The sequence below is a fragment of the Pteropus medius genome, unplaced genomic scaffold (genome assembly GCF_902729225.1).
Source record: "Pteropus medius unplaced genomic scaffold, Ma_sr-lr_union100, whole genome shotgun sequence".
Taxonomy (NCBI): domain Eukaryota; kingdom Metazoa; phylum Chordata; class Mammalia; order Chiroptera; family Pteropodidae; genus Pteropus; species Pteropus medius.
Window position 1 is genome coordinate 3,069,384 of NW_024344433.1, and position 22,207 is coordinate 3,091,590.

At 38.9% G+C, this 22,207-nt stretch overlaps 1 protein-coding gene across 3 annotated transcripts in view; it reads left to right on the forward strand.

Moving 5' to 3' along the window:
* The window catches only part of ZC3H6 (zinc finger CCCH-type containing 6), a 46,770-nt gene that overhangs the window by 18,959 nt on the left and 5,604 nt on the right, over positions 1-22,207 (forward strand). For 2 of the 3 annotated variants that reach the window (XM_039872606.1, XM_039872607.1), the window contains exons 3-9: positions 5,780-5,902; positions 10,198-10,450; positions 12,809-12,942; positions 16,645-16,761; positions 17,270-17,381; positions 20,925-21,034; positions 21,432-21,685. In XM_039872606.1, the coding sequence (XP_039728540.1) occupies positions 5,780-5,902; positions 10,198-10,450; positions 12,809-12,942; positions 16,645-16,761; positions 17,270-17,381; positions 20,925-21,034; positions 21,432-21,685 (1,103 nt within the window). The remainder of the gene's footprint in view (positions 1-5,779; positions 5,903-10,197; positions 10,451-12,808; positions 12,943-16,644; positions 16,762-17,269; positions 17,382-20,924; positions 21,035-21,431; positions 21,686-22,207) is intronic. The other variant, XM_039872608.1, reaches the window with a different exon arrangement.

The window sequence follows — 22,207 nt, forward strand, 5'->3', positions numbered from 1 at the left end:
CTCAGATGGCAGAGTCCCCAGTGAACACGGACAACCTTTGGGCCCAACTGAGAACAGCAGTGGAAGCTGGGGATGCTTCTCCAGTCCTAGTTCACAGGTAAGCATAAGGAGACCACGTTAAGCTGGATGGTGCTGCAACAGAATGGGCCTCATGGACACCTAACGCTTATCACCCAATCTCTTTCTGGGCACAGAGCCCCACTCCCAAGACATGACTGCTGGGAGCAGAATCTGAACTGAGAGGACAAGTGTGCCAGGGCCAAGGAAAGAAATGGCCAGATGAGAATGGGGACAGAAGCAGGGGTGCTGCATCTCAGGGTGTGTGTTTTAGGGCTTCAAGCCAATTGCAGAAGACACACCCCTGGGGAAGCGACGCTATGAAAGCTTCCTGTCCCCTTCCTCTTTTCACACCTGAGCACAGGTGAGACCATGATCACATTTCATGGAAGTTGTTATTATAAAAAGAGAATAATGAAGAGAATAATAATCTTCTAGAGAAGAAAAACTGTCCACAAAACATGAAAAACTTAATATTTCAAAATGATTTAAAAATTTAACAAAATGGTAGAGACTGTGATCAAACAGCATAAATAGAATTGGGGGGAAAGTTATTTGGTTATCTAGGAAAAAAGATCAAGTCCCTTATTAAGAAAAGAAAACCAGATTTATATAACAAATTTCAATATACCATTTTATGCCAGAATATAATGTAAGCCAAAGATTATATACAGCTGAATGCTGACCTTCAAATAGAAAGTCTTCAGAAACACTACCTATAGTAGAACTCAGGAAATATCGTTATCATGAGCCTTGCCATAGGATCTACTAGAGAACAAATTCAGAAAACCAAAATGACTGAAAAAGAGAGTAATAACACACACGCACGCACACGCACACACACATGTATGTACTTGTAAAACTCAGACTAAATGATTAAACTTCAAATTATTATCCTGGGAATGAAAGAGACAAAGTAGAAGAGGTTACTGCCTTTTTTCAATATTGGTTCTATTAATAAACAAATAGTATTCAAAGAAAGGACAAGGACTCAGGTTATTGGGAAAAGGCAGTATGAAGGGAATAATTGAAACAAAAGCACAAATCTTTCTAAATACCAAAAGATATACCCCCCCAACAATGCAAAATTCAACTGTAAGCTATGCACAAGAGAAAGATTTTAAAAATAGGTAAAGCTATACCAGGCAAATGCAAAGCTATGCACAAGAGAAAGATTTTAAAAATAGGTAAAGCTATACCAGGCAAATGCAAAGAGAAAGCAGAAATCACAGTGTTGATATCTGAAAAAAATTTAGGTCATAAAGGCATTGAGAGAAACAAAGAAGGACGTTTTATAATGTTAAAGCTTACAATTCACAATGAAGATATCAATTATTAATATTTTACATCTCCCCAAACATAACTTTCATCAAGGAGGAACTGTAGGAACTACGAGAAGAAACAGGAACACATGAATAACAGGAAATGCACCAGAATATCTGTGTTAACCTAAAAAGGTAATCAAGTGATGGAAAAGTGGTGAGGATATTAAGGAAGTATTATAAATGTGTAGGGAGCTCTGAACGCTGAGAACACACTGCCCTCTCAAGTTTACTTGGAATATCCGTAAAGACAAACTGTGTCGTAGGGCACAAAGAAACTCCAGTTAATTTGATGGAGTAGAAGTAACAAAGAATAACATTAAACCGCAATGCAATGAGACTAGACGTTAGTAACAGTCAAAAAATGAAAGTGCCTTTCCGTTTTATGATTCACACTGTTGCTGTGACTCGCCTGTGGAACATTAGGGAAACAGATTAAAACTGCAGAATTTCATGAAAGTAATGATAATAAAACCTTGACATATAAGTATCTATGAAATATAGCAAAAGCGATTATCAGAAGAGAAATTATAGAATTATAGTATTAAAAGCTAGAAAATAGCAAAGTGAGACAAAAGAAATGGAAGGACTCAATAAACTTACAAGCAGAACTTAATGAATTAGAATGAAAAAAGTTTTTTTTTTTTTAAAAAAGATCAACAACATATATGAATCACTGGCCAAACAAATCAAGAAGAAAAAGGAAAATAAAAAATAAAATTAGATGTTTTGAGGCTAAGAACTTTGAGAACCGTCCCATCCTGGCTCCTTTTTGTAACAGCCTTGCCGTAATTTATCCACCTTCCCTCCAGGGCAGGTACTTTCGACATTGCACTTGGAGATCCTGACCCCAAGCATCTGGTTCATCTCACAATCTCTGCTTTCCGTGTTTCTGCATGTAACTGAGTTCCTACCACTGCATAGCAAGGCTCTCCCTCTTCTCAGTTTTAGTAAGACGTCTCACTTTCCTTTAAATTGCCTCACAATCCAAAGTTTTACTAACTGTCATTCAGTGCAGCTTAGTCTTCCCTGTACATGCCTCTGAAGTCCTCGTTCCCATCCACTACCTCGTCCCAGAGCCACTGCTGCCCTTCAGACAGACACAATGATCTGGTAGTGACTGCTGGCACACTGTTCGGTGACTTAACCCACAGTCATTCACCTCCCCGTTTCTGGGGGTCAGGAGTTTGGATGTGCTTAACAAGGTGGGCTGGCTTGGCATCTCTTGTAAGGTGGCAGTAACCTGCAGGCCCGACTGAGGCACGATCCTCTTCCCAGTGCACCTATGGCTTCTGGCGAGGCGCTGTCCCTTGTAGGTGGACCTCTGCATGCTGCCTTGGCATCCTCGTGGTGTCAGCTGGCCTCCTCCCCAACAAGAGGACCAAAAGTGGGAGGGCAAGGGAGACCCGTGGCCATAGCTAGAGTCTCTGTGAGCTCATCCGGGGGCCACAGGCCACCACTTCTGAGTTTCTAGTTGCTGGAAACGAATTTCTACATCTGGCTCATACTCAAGGGGAACGGAATCAGTTTCCACCTCTTGCGGGTAGGAGGAATGATGGATTTATGGACTTGTCTTTAAAACTGCCACCAAAAATAGATAGGAAAACCCAAAAAGGAAGACTGCGTGGGGTGACCCTTGCATACCACAGCACAGTGAAGCCTTGGTTATGGGAGTGATGCGATATCAGGTGTGGGAAGATAGGCCGGACGCTGGGGCAGCAGAGACAACTTAGAAAGAGACTAAAGGCACGTGAGGGTTAGTGTGTGGTTGGGGGCATCAGAAATGGTGTGAAGAGATGCACTTTTAATAAGACTTGGATAGTGACATGGGCATAAATGTGGTTCATTTCTCGCATCACAGATAATTCCAGATAGATTAAAGATTCAAATGTGAAACAGTGAAACTGCACAAGTATCAGAATAAAACATGGGTGAAGCCCTCCACCTGGGAGCAGAGAGCCTTTCTTAACCATGATCTGAGGTCCCAGAACACTGAGGAACCAATAAACCTGTCTACATAAAAATGTAAATGTTCGATAAGTGTGTCCTTTTAACTGACAGTCTGCACCCCCCGCCTCCTCCCCCCACCCTGCAGCCCCCAAGCCACGGTTAATACACACACTCAAGGGTCTGCAGTCCAACAGAACTAGGACAAGAAGCACGAGATCCCATGGGAGTAGGAAGGACCCATTTCTGCTGAACCCACAGATAACTACCTGTTGTTTCAAAGTACAAATTTTAATTTTTCATTAGGAAGCAAGTGACATGACTTAAGAAGATACATTCCAGCATCCATTTTGCTGTCAGAAAACTTGTAACCTCTGTTAGAAATGTAACAGGACGTTGTACCAGTCTTTTCTTGCTGGCCACCAAGGCCTCTCTCTTATTGGCTGCCCTGGAGGGGTCTCATCTTCCATCCGGTCTAGTTAGAAGATTACAGGAGCTCAGGCAGGAGGGCTTAGATCAATACCTCTCCCTCCTGGACACAGTCCCTGGTCCTCAGAACCCTTCACCCTCAAGTTAACTTTATTGAACTTTCTCCCTGTAATATTTGTTAATTTATTTGTCTGTAAACTCTCCAATGAGCCAGAAATAATCAGGTAATACATAAGAATTTATTGGTTAGTGCTATGATTAAAGAAGAAAAATACATAATTCTGTCTACTAAGAGCTTTGATTTTATTTGGTGAGATTAGGGACATTGATCTCAATCGTAAAACAATTATCAAAGAAAGTGGTATGTAATAAAGCGCTAACTAGTACAGAGATAAAGTTAGACATTTTGCAGTGTACTAGTTGTGCAGTTCAAACAACATATATAAACATAGTGAGAAAAGGGAGAAAGTAAGAATGAGAGTGGACATAAAATGGGATTTGAAAAGGAGAGAGAAGAACATGTTTCCAGTGATGAAATACCGTGATTGGAGGCTGTGGGAGCATTTCATATGCATGAGAAACCAGAGGGGCTGGGAGCTTGAGGTGTGAGGCAGATGGTCCAGGAGACAGTTTGCTTGTTCGAGTGGCCCATGGAAGCCCATTCGTGTGCAGTTTGTTCATGGTTACCAAACCAACAGGAAGTTGATTATTTAAAAATCAGTTATGACAAATAAAAAGAGAAGGCCCTGTGACCTCACCGCCAGAGATGACGGTTGGTGTGCAGTCTTGCCGATGTCATCCTCATGCCAATGCTATCGTGCTGTGTGATATTGGTACTATACGTGCTGTTTCAGACAGACTGTGTTGGAGCTTGTTTGGTGGTTTACAGGGTAAGAGACTGATCCATGTTTGCAGTAGTGAGAGTGGTGAGAAACAAACAAATCGCAGAAACCCTGTAGAAGTGACCAATGAAACAGGACTAGGGAGAGAGTCAGAGATGTTACCCACACTCTCAGCCTAGGAGTATGGCACCATTATTCACAAATGAATGCCAGCCAGGTAGGCCGTCCTTGTTGAGAAGAAAGGGTAGCAGATTTTAATGGAGATATAATGAGTTTTAATGGAGAAATAATGAGTTTGAGGCCGAAATGGACTGTCTGAGGCAGGAGGGGGTGGGGGGCTGGAGGAGAAGTGGAAGAAGTTACCATTAGATGTATTCCTGTGGGAGGAGCCTAAAAGTTCAGTGAGAACTGAAGCTTTCACAGAGTGGTCTCTCAAGGGAACAGGCGAGGACAGAGCCTTGGGCACTTAGGGCAGGGCAGAGCAGCCTGCATCAAGACGGGGGCGGGGCGGGGGGTTGGGGGTCCTACCACCTTGCAAATGTCCCAAGCAGCAGGCAGCGTGTTTCTGAAAAATGCTTGAAGAGCATCTACTCAGTAATTCAAGAAGTCAGAAAAAAACTTCACGAGTCTTTGAATACAGTCCAAAAAAAATAATCAATTTTTTTTCCCCAAGGTAAAAGCTATGTACTCCCAAGAAAATTAGACTTCCCGCACCATACCATCCTTTTCACACGTTTTGCTTTAGTATTCTCTGTGTCTCTTTGGCCAGCTAGCTAGTTCCTTCCTCTCCTTCAGAACTGACCACAAACACCTCCACATCCAATAGGGAGAGGGTGATTTACTGAAGATAGTACATAGCAACCAATTTAAATGATACTTTGGAAGATTTTACAGTAACAAAATGTTTACCTGTAATATTAAGTGAAAGTGCACAGACGCGCCGTGTTTTTTGTGTGACATCCCTGGGCCACAGGGGTGACGAGGTGCCCTTTTTCTCAGAGGTGTTTAGAGAAGTTGGGGTACTGGTGGCCTCTAGAGCAGGAAGCTTCCAGTTAACACTTCCAAACCTGTTGGATAAGATGATCGATCACCTGGCACCTCTGGCTGAAGCAGGCTTACCTAGTTACTAGTTAGATTTTCTTCCTTTTGCAAATGTAACCTCTTTGTTTTTCCTTCTTTTAGCATAATTCTCCATCCAGCGATGATAGTTCAGACTACAGCCTTGACTCAGATGTTGAGCACACAGAAAGTTCCCACAAAAAAAGAACTGGTTTCTACAGGGAGTATGACATTCCATTTCCTCAGGTATTGCCTTTTTTATTGTGATAAAAATACACATAACATCAAATTTACCATTTTAACTATTTTAAAACATAACAGTTCAGTGGCACTGAGCACATTTACAGTGTTGTGCAGCCAGCCATCACTGCCATCTACCTCCAGAACTTTCTCATCACTCCAAACAGAAGCCATGTCCCTAGTAAGCAATAGCACCGCATCCCCTCCTCAGCCCCTGGTCACCACTGTTGTAGTTGCTGTCTCTATGAACTTGCCATCTCAAAGGACCTCAAACAGGTGGAACCATATAGGATTTGTCCCTTTGTGTGTGGCCTACTACACTTATCATAGCTTTTTTCAGGGCCTATCCGTTTGGTGGCGTGTGCCGGCACTTCCTGCCTTTTCAAGGCTGAGTGCTATCCCACCACATGTTCCACCACGTCCCGGTGTCTGTTGGACTTCTTTATGCTGCCTTTTATTGTTCCACTGCCGTTTTTGCAGTTGAGGTTGCTCAGTAAGTGGCCATCGAATAAACAGATTTTGTCTTAGAAAATTTGAAAAGACTCAACTCTAGTTGATAATTTTATTTCAAGTGCATATTAGAATACGTATATGTATTTACTCAATGTGTCCTTTGATTTTGAAGTGAATGGAACTGCCATTTCTCAGAAGGTTTTAACAGCTATTAGAATCATTTTTATCACTAATGACAAATTTTTAAATTAGTTCTATTCAGCAAACACTGATGTGGTACCTAAATTTCATCATTTGCGGTTCGATTTACTTTTTAGAAACAGTCTAAAGTCATTGGGAAACTGTTACGATGAATGAAAAAAATGGTCAGGATGGGCATCGCTACTTTGGATAATATCAAGCAATGAAATGAATAAAATCTGAAAATATCGAGTAATGAGATTTCTGAGCTCTTGATTTCTAAGTCGTCACTAAAAGTAACTCCGAAAGAGGAGGTAGGGTCAGTCTGTATGTGCAAACAGCACGTTTGTTTTAAGTGACTCTCGTTTGCTTAAACATCACAGTTATTTATTGCGGTCATTATGTTGACCACCATGTAGCCTCACAGATGCAATGTAATTGTTTTTGTTAAAAAAAATTCAGTTAACTTAAGAAAAAGGATGCTCTTTTATACATACCTGCGTTTCACTTCCATTGCTCTCTGTTTCTTCCTGTAGATCTGAGTTTCAACCTAGTATCACTTTCTTTTAATCTGAAGTACTTTATTTAGTCTTTTATTAGCTTTTCTTGTAGTGTGGGTTTGCTGTCAAGAAATTCTCCCAGCTTTTATTTGTTGGTAAATTGTTTATTTCACTCTTATTTTGAATAACTATTTTGTCTGAAGGACTTACAGAAAGTTTGCCAGCATGGCACCCCATGCGTCTCCCATGCAGGCCCCTATGGTGAGCATCTTAGGTGTTTTGCTTTATCCTTCATCTCGCTCCTCTTGTTTTCAGAGGATCTGATTGACCTTTAAACCCATCTGCTAGGTTCTTCATTTTTCAGTATTTGTATTTTTCACATCTAGAAATTTATTTGATTCCTTTTGAGGTCATCAAAATAAGGTTATAGTTTTAAGTTCTCTGCTGAAATTCTAATGTCCTTTCTCTGAAAATAGTAAGCACAGATATTTTTAAATCTGTATCAGTTAATTCCAATATCTAGAGTCCATATTCCTGTTAACTGTTGGCTTTTGTGGTTCTCTTTCGTGAGGTCTTGTCTCTTATGTGTGGGCTTTTGTTTGTTTTTGCACTGTGTCTGAGGATTGTATTTGTAAAACATGGTACACATCAAAGAACTAGTCTGGGGCGCAGGTGGCATTCGTCCCCTACTAGGGGAGTCTCTACTTGCTCCTGTCAGGTCCATAGTGACCTTCCAGTCTTTTCCCAGCATCCGGATTTGAGACTTTTCTGGGCCACCCGGATGACTGTAGCCTCCACTTTGAGATTCCCCCTAAATGAGTAGGTGGGGGTTGCTAAGGCATCTCGTGGTGTTCCCAGAGATTAAAGGGGCAATCGGAGGTGCTGCTGGACCTCGCCGATCTGCATGATGGGCTGAGGCTCTCAGAGTAGTGCCTGCTGCGGATGTGCTCGCTCTAGGGACTCGCCTCTCTCTGTGGATCGTGGATCAGGGCCCATTAGCCTTCCTGATTGTCGGGTCTCTGATGGCTACAAATAGCATCTGTCTGTCTCGGCTACATTTCTTCTGAGGAGGACCACTCGTATTGGATTCTGTAGTCTGCTATTCGGGGGAGATAAAGTGTAGCACCATTTCCCCACGTGTGTTTTAGAGCCGACTCACTAGGGTTAGAAAATGCCTTACCACATCCTAAAAGTCTCATTTTCTTAAATAACAGGGATCAGCTATAAAACTTCAGTACTGACATCTAGCTATTAAACTAGAGAATTTAGCCCATCTCCCTTCCTCACCTTGTCCGGGCCTCCTGGTCCCATGCTGCATGTTTGCAGAGATTGCCTGGGGCCAGCTCCTGCATGATAGAAACCAAATCCACCCCACAGACATGGTAGCAGTGGATGTGGCCTAATGACCAGGCAGTACAGTTGTCAGAGACACTATCTCTGGGGGTAGAATTTAAAGTCTTTTCATTTTTTACCTTCTTTCCGGATAGTTTTAGAAAATACTCACCAGATCTTTGCTGGTGCGTGTGTTTTGTTTGCTCCAAGTGACAAGTGTGTGTCGCTCAGGAGACACTGTAGAGCACTAACGGGCTGCTGTGACCTGCTGCAGTCCAGTGCTTCGGCGCTCATTCCCTAGCGGGACTCCGACCCTGACGCAGCCTGCCCTCAGCAAGTGGCGGTAGTCTGCCACTGCAGCTGGGCGCGTTGGGCAAGTCTGTGTCATGAGAGGGCTTTGGAAAATCTGCAGTTGAGAAGGCTGGGTAGGAGATAAATTGAAAGTTGGGATAATTCTATTTTTAGAAGTAGGAATATGGAGATTGTTTGTAAAGGCTGTAAAAAATTAGAGGATGGAATTAATATACAGAATTAAAAGCTTTTGTGACAAGCATCTTATCTCTAGAGAAAAATCATGCCCATTAACAGTAATCTTTATTCATAAAGCATTGAAATATATCACTGAAGCATTAATATAATCACGTTTTTTATAAAAGGAAAAGTAAGCACTCAACTAATTAATCTTCAAATACTCTAAGCAATTATTTTTTGTTTTATTTTCATGGTAGCTTTTTAAAAAACAGCATAAACACTGCCTTGTGCTACAATTGTAAATTTCTATCTAAGTTTATGACGTGCTAGACTGAGAACACTAAAAACTTTAAAAATGCTGCTTAAAACAAATCAGAAATATAATACAATGTCTTCAAAATTTAAAAGTGATGAGCTAATTGGTTTTCTTGATTCTTTTAATTATATAGTTTTCTGTATTTTATAATTACTGAAAGCAACTTAATATTTCTCTGCATTTTATGAAAAACACATAATCTCATGTAGGGATTCTGCGGGGCAGTATTTTTACATCACGTTTAAAGTGTACCAAGCCGAAGATGAATCATGGCCTGGGTTTTTCTAGAGCCTCACGTTGTAATTATGTGCTTTTGCTTTTTTATAAAAAATTGACAGAAGATTTGATAGAACTAATTCAAATATTTTAGTGAGTAGAGATAGACTTGAATACTGTCATTAAATAAACTTCTAGGAGTAAAGTATGTTTCTTGTTTGTACATGCTTTCATAAAGAAGCAATAAAATTAATAATGTATGTTATAATAAATAGTTCCTAATGAGCAATTTATTTACAAACTGTTTTTTATTTCTAGGGAAATCTCTATATTTGATATTAGACCTCAGATATAAACATTTTCTTTTTAGAAAAATTTCCAAATATATAGTTTTTTAAATTAATTATAATATGCTTAAACATGCCATTTGGAAATTTTTCAATGTTAATCCCCGCAAGCTCTTTTACTATCATTTCCTTATTTTCAAAAAGACACTTGCTGTTTTGGGAGGAGGAATTCACATTCAATGGTATGGATTTTTAAGTGTCCTATGTATATGGAGATTGAGACATGGGACATTGAAACAAGAAGTGAATAAAATACTCACCAGCAAGGATCTGTGAACGTTATGGAATTAGATATGTCAGAACAGCATTTACTTATTGAAATTAGTTTTAAAAAGTGTCCTAGATAAGTAGTTACCCAGAAGCAGACTTTTTCCTTCTTTCCCCTTCTTTCTCCCAACTTTCTGGGGGAGAAACGAAGTCCTCTGTCACTGTCAACTCCTGTGTATAACTGAAAAGTCCTGACAATGAGTGTCTGTTTTCACTTAGCGTGGACATGTATCAGGAAGCTACATGACATCAAGGAGGAGTCAACATAACAAAAAATTTAAAAATAAGGAATATGGTGAGTACAGTGCCTACAGCGATGACAACTTTGGTACCTACAGTCAGGAAGCAGAGGAAGAGTTCGCCAGTCAGATGAAACAGTACAGGCAAGCCAAAGAACCCTCCCACGCTGCTCTGGGATCTTCATTTTGTAAAGAACCAGGGAAAAAACAAAGAATGAAAGGAATTCAGCAAGGTAGGTTCGAAACTGTCAGGCTGTTTTTGAATATGAGAACCTACCTTATTAAAACAGGTAGCTGTGGGTTGAAAATTTAAATTTCTTAGCCTTTTCTCAAGATCAGCTTATTCTTCTGGTTCCTGACTTTGTTTTTATTCATTTTGTAAACCTTGAGGATAAAAATCTGCAAATATTTAAATCTACATGATATCTTAATAGTTGAATTAGAAAGACATCCTAATATTTAAAAATTATATAAAAATGTAAAATAACTTTCCTGCTATATTTTCCCCTTCCTTTCATACGATACCAGTAGACTGATAAAAGAGTAACCTACCTTTTCCTGTTGTCTCTGTTACTGTGTATTTATATATTTTAGACCTAAGAGGACAGAATTCTGGGAGGCTATTCTTTAATTACCCTTTAAAATGTGACAGTTACCTCTGCTATACAAGTGTACTTAGGCCTATGGACATCCTTCAGGGTTTGAAATAAGAACATAATCCAGAGAAACTTCTAGAGTCACCACTATTCATCTACTGTATTGAGGCACATGGTCTCTGGAGATACCAGGGCAAGTTGCCACAGAAACTGTGGGTCACATAAGGGTCAGATCAACCTTAAGGATTGTCCAGTCAGTGTGTCTGCTTCAGGAGCACTGGCACAAAATGAAGCCAGGGTTAAACTCTGGGCATCCAAAGCCTGCAAAACCAGGCTTTAACTATCGTTGAGAAGAGGAAGAATTTGATTATTCTTTTGGCTTATTTTTTTTCTTGATTTCCTAGCAAAATTCATTTGAAAATACAACTCTAGACTTTGCTGAACTAAAGAGAAAGGAATTTGTGCATCTGCTCCTGCAATTATGGGTTTGTTCCTGGGGTCTAGACAGGGTGTAGGGCCCATTCCACGTGGGTGGAGAGGCCTGCTAGTCCCTCCCACCTGGGGTTTTTCCTTTCAGGCGCTTCCTGTTTGTTCTGCTAAGGAACTGAGTGCTGCATTTCATTTCTGACAATCATTTTCCCCTTGGATTATGAAAGTAATATATGGTCAAATGCAGAAAACTTTTTCTATGTGTAGAAAAGATAACACAGCAGAGATCAAAGGTAAAACAAAATAGTTTGAATCCCTACATCCATAGATAATTACTAGTTACATTTTTAGTAGACATTCTTTCAGAATTTTTCTGATAATTATTTTTAACAAAAAAACTATGCATACTGTTGTAATGTTTTTCCCCCTTAATTTTGAACTGTAGCTCAGTCATTTTTACGTTAATGAGTAGCTTTTAATACCTGCATCCTATTGACTTAAACAGATATACCATAAGATTATGAGGTTTGTTTAATAATAGTTATTTGAGATTTCAGTTACACCCGGTTTTTTAAAATTTTCTATGATTTACCCTGTATGTTTATACATATCTCAAAAAACATAGTAGCAAACATTTTTCTTAAGAAATTCTGACACATAGAATTGAGTCAAAAGACATAGCTACATATTTGAAGATACCTGAATCATATACCAAGTTGCTATCTAAAAAGGTGGTATGCTGGTTTATAACACCCCTGCCAGGATGTGAAAAAACCAAACTCTCTAAATCCCTACGAGTACTATTCTTTGAAGTGAAAATTGGTTTGTTATTATTTAATTTTATTTTCTTTGATTTATTTTAATGAGGTGAAACATTTTTTCTCATATATTTATTGACTGTTTTTTAGGTTTAAAATCATTAGAAAACTTATTAGTTCAATCAACATGACTTGGTAAAATGAGAAATCACTTTAAATTGTAACTCCCTACCTTAATACCTAATTTTTGTTATTTGGGTATCTTTTTAGATACTTTTAAATACCAAGTTTTTCAAAAGTTAAAAACAAGTATAAATTTTACTTGGGATATATATATATATATATATATATATATATATATATATATATATATATATATATATATATGTGTTATCTACTCAAAATTATCAATAGAAACTTATCTTGCTATAAATTAACCACTAATACCTACAGTGTTTTCCTTAGAGATGAATATAAAAATTCTCTTAACAATAGAAAGCTTTGTTAATCGTTTATTCTAAGGAAAGTTGAAAAGAACGAAACGAGATTTGACTTCTCCAGCCATGTATACCCTTGCTTCTTTCCTTCCTTATGTTGCTGACATCCTTTAAAGAACAAACAATAAGAATCAATGCCAAGAAAGAAAAATATAAACACAGAATAAATTTTTTTCATTGAATCTAGAGGAGGAAGAAAAGAATGCTGTGTGCACCATAGATTATTTAAAATGAACTGTTCCCTATAAACTAATATATTGGTAGGTGTGCTGTTTTTCTATAATATTCTAAGTACATGTTAACTTTTTTAGGTATTGAACAGAGAGTTAAAAGTTTTAATGTTGGTCGTGGACGAGGTTTGCCGAAGAAAATCAAACGCAGAGACCGTGGGGGCCGAGCCAGCAAAGGTCCTGGTGTGTTTTCAGGAATGGACGACTTTCAAGAGGTACAGAGAGTTTATACACGAGGAGAGGGACCTCTCTGTCTTTCAACCCATCTGGCTATAAGGGAAGCACTACGATTTTAATGCCACTTTCCTAGTAAATGAAAAACTTCCCATTAGATCAAATGAGTATAAATAAATTCCAAAAAAAGAATTATTGTTTGAATTAATCATGATACTAGTATAGAAGTGAAAATTTAGGTGACTTTGAAGTAAAATCGGTGTGTCTGAAAGCACCTCAAACAGAAGTGATGACCAAAGCAGAAAACGTCCTTGGTCCTGTGTGCTTTCCTTCTGTGAGCATCACCTTTCCTGATGCTGATGGCCAAGGAGGGAGATGGTGGTGAATTAATTTAGTATTAGAATGGAAAGCATTGAAGGAGAGAAAGAGGAGATGGAAATAGTTTGAAAGATGAAGCTATGACTCACACATTCGGCAGATACTGAGTGAACATGTGTTGACTTGAACTTGCCTGGTACGCGTTGACCTTTTCGTGCCTTTCTGGATTAGAGTGTTCCAGTTCTGTTTGGCTGCATTTCCAGTGAGGTGACTGAATTTGCAGAGCGAGGCTAGGTGATAAAGCTGTAACCTTGTTTGAGGGCAATGGAGTAGCATCCTCCGTGACTTGGTCTTACAGTGCAGACCCCTGGGTGTGCTGCTCCCACGGAGCAGACTAGCATGGGCTTTCCTGTGAGCCTTGACTTGCACCTGCCACTTCGAGGAGAGCTGGGCTCCCGGCAGGGCACTACCTGCTCGTCAGTGAAATGAGAGGACATGCAGTGCTAAATTACCTCCGAGGGCCCTTTCAGGCACTCGCAGTTCAGATGCTTGTAGATCTGGGCTGCAACTAAAAGATCCTTAATCATGTCATAAAAAATTAGAGGATATTCTCCTTTTGCGTTCATCAGCTTTAGGCTATTTTCTCTTTTTTTTTAATCAAGATTAAATTATGTTCTCAACTTTGTGACTTTGTTGTTTATTGGCTGTCACAAGAGGATTCTTCTTGTGATTCCGGAAACATGCAGGGGCCAGAGACCAGGCAGCACCGCATTGGGGAGGGTCTGGGCAGCTTCCCAGGCCTGGTAGCCATACCAAGTGGCCAGCTCAGGGCCAGTGCCATCCCATCCTTTCAGGGCTGCCTGCTCGTCCACACCACGTTCTTAGAAACTGGAGGGTAGTCACACAATACACAATCTTTTCATAGGTTCTAAAGACTTATTAATTCTGTTGGCCATGGAACGCTTAACATGTTTTTGTCTTTATAGTAGCTATTAAATTTTCTGTAAAGACATATTCTTTTCCTGGTAGGTCCTTCCATTTCCTCTTCCATACATAATTTAAAAATTCTTTTATGTTCTTGCCCTTGTACCAATGTAATGTATCCTCTAGAGCAGGGGTCCCCCACCCCCAGGCTGTGGACCAGTACTGGTCTGTGGCCTGTTAGGAACTGGGCTGCACAGCAGGAGGTGAGCATTGGGCCAGCAGGTGACGCTTCATCTGGATTTGCAGCCGCTCCCCAGCACTTGCATCACCATCTCAGCTCCACCTCAGATCATCAGGCGTTAGACTCTCATAGGAGTACCGATCCCTGGTGCCTAAGAATTTGGAGACTGCTGCTCTAGAGTAAATAAATTAAATGGCCAAGTAGGTGGTGGGATTCTCCCTCCTTCCCTCGTCTTTCTCTCTCTTCTGAGTTGTGTTTTCTTTGAGCAGAGCTCCATCTGACTGTGCTAACGCACCATGTGACTTCTGGGAAATCACTAACTGCTGCTGTGTTTGCATTTGTCCAGTGAAGGTGGTGACCCAGATTGGGCTGTGGTTCTTCCAGCTTACTTGTGGTTAGGAGACATCTGCAGTTCTCCTCCAGGCTCAGACTTGAAAGATCGGATTTTCTAGGCACTTTATTTTGTTCTGACATCTTATTCATTAAAGTTGCTTGGATGCTCTAGAATACCTTGGCTGTGGTTCGGTTCCCCATAGTTATGGGTACCGAGATACTTTTTACTCATTGAGACAGAACTAACCTGAAAAACAAAACAAACCCCCCCCCACAATCCTCTGTTAAAACATCGAGGCATGTCATTAGAAAGTGGCACAGACAGACAGAAGGAATGAGTTATTAGTACAACATAGGTACTACTTGGTAAATTTTTAGGGGTGTGTGTGTGTGTGAGAGAGAGAGAGAGTGATTATCTAATACTTTTACTTTTTAATTTCAGAGTTATATTTCTCAAGCTGGCTCACTGACTTTGCATAATGACCTCTCTTTGGCTGCGTGTATGATTACAGCCATGATTCTTTGTACGGAAAGCGTGTGTGAGCTGGTCATTTATACCTGCTTGTTCTGAGTGAGCCTAGAAGTAAAAATGTTTGTAAGTCACATTTACAGAGACTTAAGGCACTTTAAATGGCCCTGTCAGAGTGTAGTATAAGCAATGTCATTGTATTTTGCTGGGCAGTTTAGATATATTTTTAAAAGAACCTCTAGGATTATCTGTTCTCTTGGTATTCTCATGCTTTTTAAAAGAATTCTTATAGTAAAATACACATTCAGCTGTGAGCACCGAGTGTCAGATTTAAGTCTAGCCCAACCACTTGCAGTGGGGTCGTTTCCGATGTCCAGTGGGTTCTGCTTTGTTCTCCATCCTCTGGCAGATTGAGGGAGAAGGGAACACTGGAATCAAATTGGAAGAGCAAGTGTTCCCCGTGCAGCTCTGGTGTGCCAGGCACATGCCTGCTGGGTGCTTGAAGAACAAATAGTACTCCATGGGGCTAGGAGACGGGTGGGAGCACCGCCTAGTACCAGACCCGGTGACTGAGGACCAAGGGGAACAAGCAGGCTGTGAAATTTTCCTCTTAATTTTTTTTTAATTTAAAAGGTAAAGGTAATACATCCTCTATGGGGTTTTTTTTTCCCCCTAAAGAAAGTACAAAATAACCACACCTACAAAAAACCTCTAATTTTTAAGAGATGCATCTAGAGACATATACTGTCACGTGTGGGGATATATTCTTTTGAGTCTTTTTGAAAATTTGTATTATAAAATTGGGATCAGTAAAGTTCACTTAGTAAAGTATCGTATACATTTTTGAATGTCCCCAAATTGTCTTTCCATCCCATGACTTTTAATAACTGCATAATATTCTACCACCCAAATGTGTCACGTGTTTGACTAGTCTCCTAGTCTGGGGTCTGTGGAGTGTTTCCAGGTTTTTCATTTGTTTGGTGTTTTGTTTTTTTTTTTAACTATGTAAGTAATGCTGCAGTAGTTATTTTTATGAATAAATCTTTGTTTGCCTCCCCAATAATTCCTTAAGAATAATCCTAAAAAGTACAAATTCTATGTCGTATAATATGGATATTTTAAATCTTTCATATCTATCAGCAGTACATAGAGTGCATATTTTATTGTTCTTTGCCAAAATTGAGTATTATTGTTCATTATCTAGCTTTTCATAATTTTAATTTAAATGTAGTTATGCATCCTCGTTAAAATAGAAATAGGGTTCTTTGCAACCACTAGTAGCAATAAACAGTTTACTAGAAACAAATCTCCTTCCAAATAAATGAACAGCTTCAGAATGTCCAGTCTTAACCACTTGGAATAGTTGCTTTGTCCTGCTTTCCAGGTCCATTTGACTGTACATTTTAATACCTATTTAATGTTTCGTATGTTGCATTTAAATGAAACTTTTTCTTTCAGTATAATAAACCAGGGAAAAAATGGAAGGTTATGACTCAGGAATTTATTAACCAGCACACGGTGGAACACAAAGGAAAACAAATCTGTAAATACTTCCTGGAAGGGAGATGCATTAAGGTAAATTCATGTGTCTTGCATGGAAATACTCTACACTCATTTAATTATATTCTGGGACAACAATATAATTTGTAGAAATCGAGTTGTTTTTTTTTTAAAAAAAATGCAGTGCTGACTATGTGGCACATCCTGTTAGGAGTGGATTACTAGTATTAAATGTTTTAGTCTTTATTGTCCCCATTATAAACGTGGCCACACCAGAGGGTTAAATAAGTCCCCACAGTAACTCAGCTGGACATGGTGAGTGAAGGAGGACCTAGGGAGAGTCCTTTGAGGTGACCTCACTGCTCTGCCTCTGCACAGAGCCATGCCCAGCATCTTGGGCACGGACTCTAAGGAATGTTTGAATTATTATTAGCTCAACATTAATGTTTGAATTATTATTAGCTTATCATTAAATTATTAGCTTATCATTTAGCTCATAATCAACCATAGTTACACTGTGAAATGCCACAGAGAACATTCAGTGATTTCTTTTTTTCTTCTTTTTTTTTCTTTTTGTGAACAGGGAGACCAATGTAAATTTGATCACGATGCAGAGTTGGAGAAGAGAAAAGAGATCTGCAAATTTTATTTACAAGGATATTGTACCAAAGGAGAGAACTGCATTTATATGCATAATATCCTTTATTGGAAATAGTTAACCAAAATATTGACGTTTGAAAGCATCTTTGAAGGTTTTAAAAATCATAAGTTAGAAAGCCTAGTTTGTTTTTAAATTAAAATAGCACATTACATCAACCAGGTCAAGTCAGCCTTTGTACTTCCAAAGGGCAAACTGAGTTTTATTCTTTAGGGAAATGAAATAACTTCCCTTTGGAAAAAAATCTATGAAATAAAGGTACTTTATATTTATTTAATGTATTTAGCTTCTAAGTATTTCAAGAGACTGTGCTTCCTGAAAGAGTAGTTGACACAATATTTATGACTTAATTATTTTACTTAGGTTCATAAGTAATAAATTATCATTGTTGAATATTATAAAACCAAAGTCTCATTAAATCTTACCCCCCCACACCCGATGATAAACACTGTATATTCTTTCTTAGGAAATCTGTACATTTTAAGTACTCTTGCTCCCACCCAAATTGATATCTCACTATATGTCTGTAGTCCTTTAAAAATATGTACATAATGTATCTTTCTATATGAATCCCCTACCCCCAAATGTCTAGCTGGTTACTCACTACCATTCATGACTAATGAAGCCTCCCCCAACCCCCACCCCATCTGAAACTCCATCATTATCATGAAGAAATGTTATATGCACATTTTTGTTCCAGACTTTGTGTTTGGCTCTGTGGGTCTGTTTGCCCTCATGTCTGTGTTGCTTTGCTGTGATTGTTTCTGTCTCACCAGCACATTGTGATACTTGGAAGATTCTCACATTTATTTTTCCAGAAACATTTTAAAATAGTCTTGTCTAGTTTGAAAAAATAATATAAAAAAGAAGGTAAAAAAATCCCTGTAACCATAGACCTAAGGTAAAAACAAAACCATACAAATACCAGAGGAGTACATAGGTGGGCTTTTCTATAACTTTTCCAAGTATGACTTAAAATCCAGAAACAAAAAAGAAAAGATTGAAAATTTGCCTAAAAAAATCTTAAAATTTGCATAACAAAAATATGTCATAAGCAAAGTAAAAAGTAAATAATAAAATGGGAAAAGTTGTTTGCAACTTATATCACTTACAGGAAGGTAACAGCTTAATGTATGAGTTTCTAAAAATCGAGAAGAAAACTGGGACAAAAGATAGAGATGATTCACAAAAAGAGAAATGCAGATGGCCCTAAAACATGTAAAAAGATGCTCAATCCTCCTCATAATAAGAGAAATGCAATTTAATCGATGCCCAGAGATACCATTTGCAGCTATCAGATTTGCAGAAATCCAAAAAAATTTAAATATGACAGCAAAATTTGTTAGCAGTGCTGTGAAAAAGTAAATTACACTCAGACCTTGTTGGCGGGAATGCAAGAGGCTGCATCCTGGTGGAGGGAGTGTGGCAGCGTCTAGCAGAAGCGCACAATCCTGCCATTTGCACATTCTGATGAATTAATGGGTCTGGGCAGCGTTAAGGACAGCTGCTAACTAAAATCCTTAGGTGAAAAGTCAGTGAGAAACTTTATAATTGATGAATCGGACCGATTACACCTGCACCAACTGATCAGCCTCAGCACTAAAAAAACAACCGGACATTAAATACCTCTAGCGTGGTGCAGTAGTAGGGAGTGTTCAACACCTATGAAAATATTAAAATTAACAGATAAATGATAAGAAAGTAGAAGGGTAGGAGACTTCCTATAGGTCAGTAAAGGGACTTGAGAGAGATGTTAGCTAGATGCCATTTGTGGGTTGTGTTTGGCCCCTGATCTGAACAAGGTAATTATAAAAAGACATTTTTTGGAAATGGCCTGAGAAATTTGTATATTGACAGAGTAGTAGGTAAAATGTATGTATTAATTTTTCAGATTAATGATAAGGTTTTTGTTAAAATTATTCCTTATTTGTTTGTAATAAATATGGAGATATTTACAGGTTAAATGTATTTGGGATGTGCTTTGCAACATCCACGTGTCTTTCAAGGGGAGTTGTGAGGAGAGTGTCACAGAATTGTCAGGCGATGAACATTGTTGCGCTCAGGTAGCCCACATGAGGGAGGGAGTTCACCATGTTATTCTCTCTGCTTTGGTATGTATTTGATAATTTTCATACTGACTTTTTTAAAAACCCTGAGTAATCTCATTTTCAGGAATAGCCATGCTAACAACATGGCTTAAAGTCTTTCGGGTAATGTCCAATGCTAGGGGGCGAATATGTGAGGAGATGTGTACATGTCTACCTATTTCTACACACAATTCTTTATAAAAATACGATCCAGCCAGGACTGTAAAATTATATATTTTTATTTAACATTTACATCTTTAATTTATATAGTCTATTTTAATATATGAGGTGCAGTAAGAAGCTTGTTTTTTTCCCAAATGGTTAACTCATTGTCTCATCTTCACTGATTAAAATGTCATCGTGAACAGAAGAGCCTGAATTTCCTGGGCACACAATTCTGCCTCTAGACCTGTTACACTAGGTGCATTTGATCATTACTCTTTGTAAGAGTACATTTGATATTTAGTAGGGCAGAGAATCCTCCTTTCTTCATCAAAATGTTAGAAGGTAGGGGACCTCCTATAGGTCAGTAAAGGGACTTGAGAGAGATTCAGGAAAAAGAAATAACATTTTTTTCATATGTGATATATTTCTTTAAAAATCAGACACCTTATTGAACTTTTTCGAAAGCTTTCAGTCTGTTTTTTTTTCCCTCAGAGTCATACCATCAGTAAATAATAATAATTTATACTTCCTATTTAATTTTAATTATATTGGCTACACGTCCAGAATAATGTTAAATAATACTGATCGTGGCAGATGTAATACACGCTTTGAAAATAACACACTTTTGCTTGGGCTTGTGGCTGTAGTTTTTTTTTAATCAAGTTAAATATATTCTTATTTTCCTAAGAGTTTTTTAAATCACAAGAGGATTTTGAGTTTTCTCAGTTGCCTTTTGCAGTTGCTAAGAAGATTGTATGATTTTCCTCTTTTGCCCTTGTAAGTGTGATGATTGCAGTAATAAAGCGCCTAAAACCACCCAGGAAATCCCTGAACATACACCACCTGAAAATGGTGTTATTTGTCACTGTGCTTCTAGGTTTAATATTTTCTTTAGAAGTTTGTCTCCAAAACCTTAAGTAAGATTAGTCAGTAGCTCCTACAGTGGGGTTATCATGATGTACCAAGCCTATCATTTTCTTCATAGATGTAAGCACTTGCTACACTTATTTGTTCTGTGTAGTATTTTATTTCATTATGGAAAGTAATAGGGTTTTCATAGTTAAAATACTATATAGTATTTGCTATAACCACTATAAATGTTTTTTCTTTAAAAGGTTTTCTAGTTTTAATAGAGTAAGAGATTTAAAATTATTCTGAATATTTTGCTATATAACTAAGATATTTGATCTTGAAATAAATTATCTGATGTGATGATAGGAAATTCAGTACAGGCAATACAATTTTATGGATTCAACAGAGTTATGTTTTTTGGTTTAAAATATTAGAGTTTGATTTTGTTTGGTCTGTTCCTTAATAATTTTATTTACATGAATTTCCATGCAAGTTCTATCACAGTGGAGCAAAATGTTACCAAGGAGACAAGTGTAAATTTTCACATGATGACCTTACTAAAGAAACGAGGAAACTTTTGGACAAAGTGAGTGATCCCTCTGCACCTCCATTACTTGTTAGCTCTCTACAGAGTCAGTTGCCTTGGATCATAGTTTCTAAATCTTATTTTATCAAACTACTGAGCAGTCAAGGACTGGTCATTTAATGTTTCATTAATACAGTGTATTAGAAACGCAGAAATATCAGGCTGGGAATTGAGAATCTTTTATTAATACTTGTGATGTTAGAAAGCTAATTTGCTTTGAGAAATATCTTATTCTTCTTTGAACCTCATGCTCTTGATCAAAACCGAGTTAGCTGTCTACAACCCCTTTCAACTTACGTTTTCCTGTGAAGGAAGCCAGTTGGCCAAAGTCTTCACAGCTTTGGATGTGGAGAGGAAAGGGTGCTCTAACATAGTCACCTTTGCCCATTGCGTTCAGGTGTTGAAGGCGGAGGAGGGGCGTGCAAGCGAGGATGAACGGGAGCTGGCGGAGCTCCGCAGGCACGGCATAGCTCCTCTGCCCAAGCCACCCCCAGGCGTGGGACTCCTGCCCACCCCAGCCGAGCATGGCCCCTGCGTCGACCCCGACGACGACTTCCAAACTGAGCTCTCAGAGGATTTCAAGAAAATTCCATCTCTCTTTGAAATAGTTGTAAAGCCCACTGTGGATTTAGCGCATAAGATTGGGAAGAAGTAAGTTAAGGTTTTTCACAAATGGCGGCACTTTGTCCCCTTGAGATTGTCCTTAGGGAATGAACTCGTGCCCACATTACTCTGGTCTTTAAGTTTCGTGGAGACAGCAGCGATCTGGCACCGCCATCACCTCCTCAATTCCTGGTCCCCGCCTCTGCCCCACCATGGCCATTGCTTCATCTCGGGACCCCTAACACCACCCTAGGTGGCAGCTCTAGGAGAGCCTGCAAAACACCTGTCTCTGGGTGGTAGGGTTGGAGGGGATTCTTACCCATCTTTGCCCTTTTCTGTGTTTTTCAAGGTGTCAGTAATGAGTAAGTTTTAGAACAGCTGAGAATACAGTCAAGAAAACAGCTAAAGGGAGGCAGGCGTGGGTGCTGGTGTTTCCTTATAGGGCACCCAGAGACTGCTGCGTAGAAACAGGAGTCTGCTCTGACTGAGAAAAACACAAGAAACCAGTGTATCTAGAAATGTGGCGCTCTTGTTTGCCTCTCTCCTTGGCACTAAGAAATGGTATCCTTT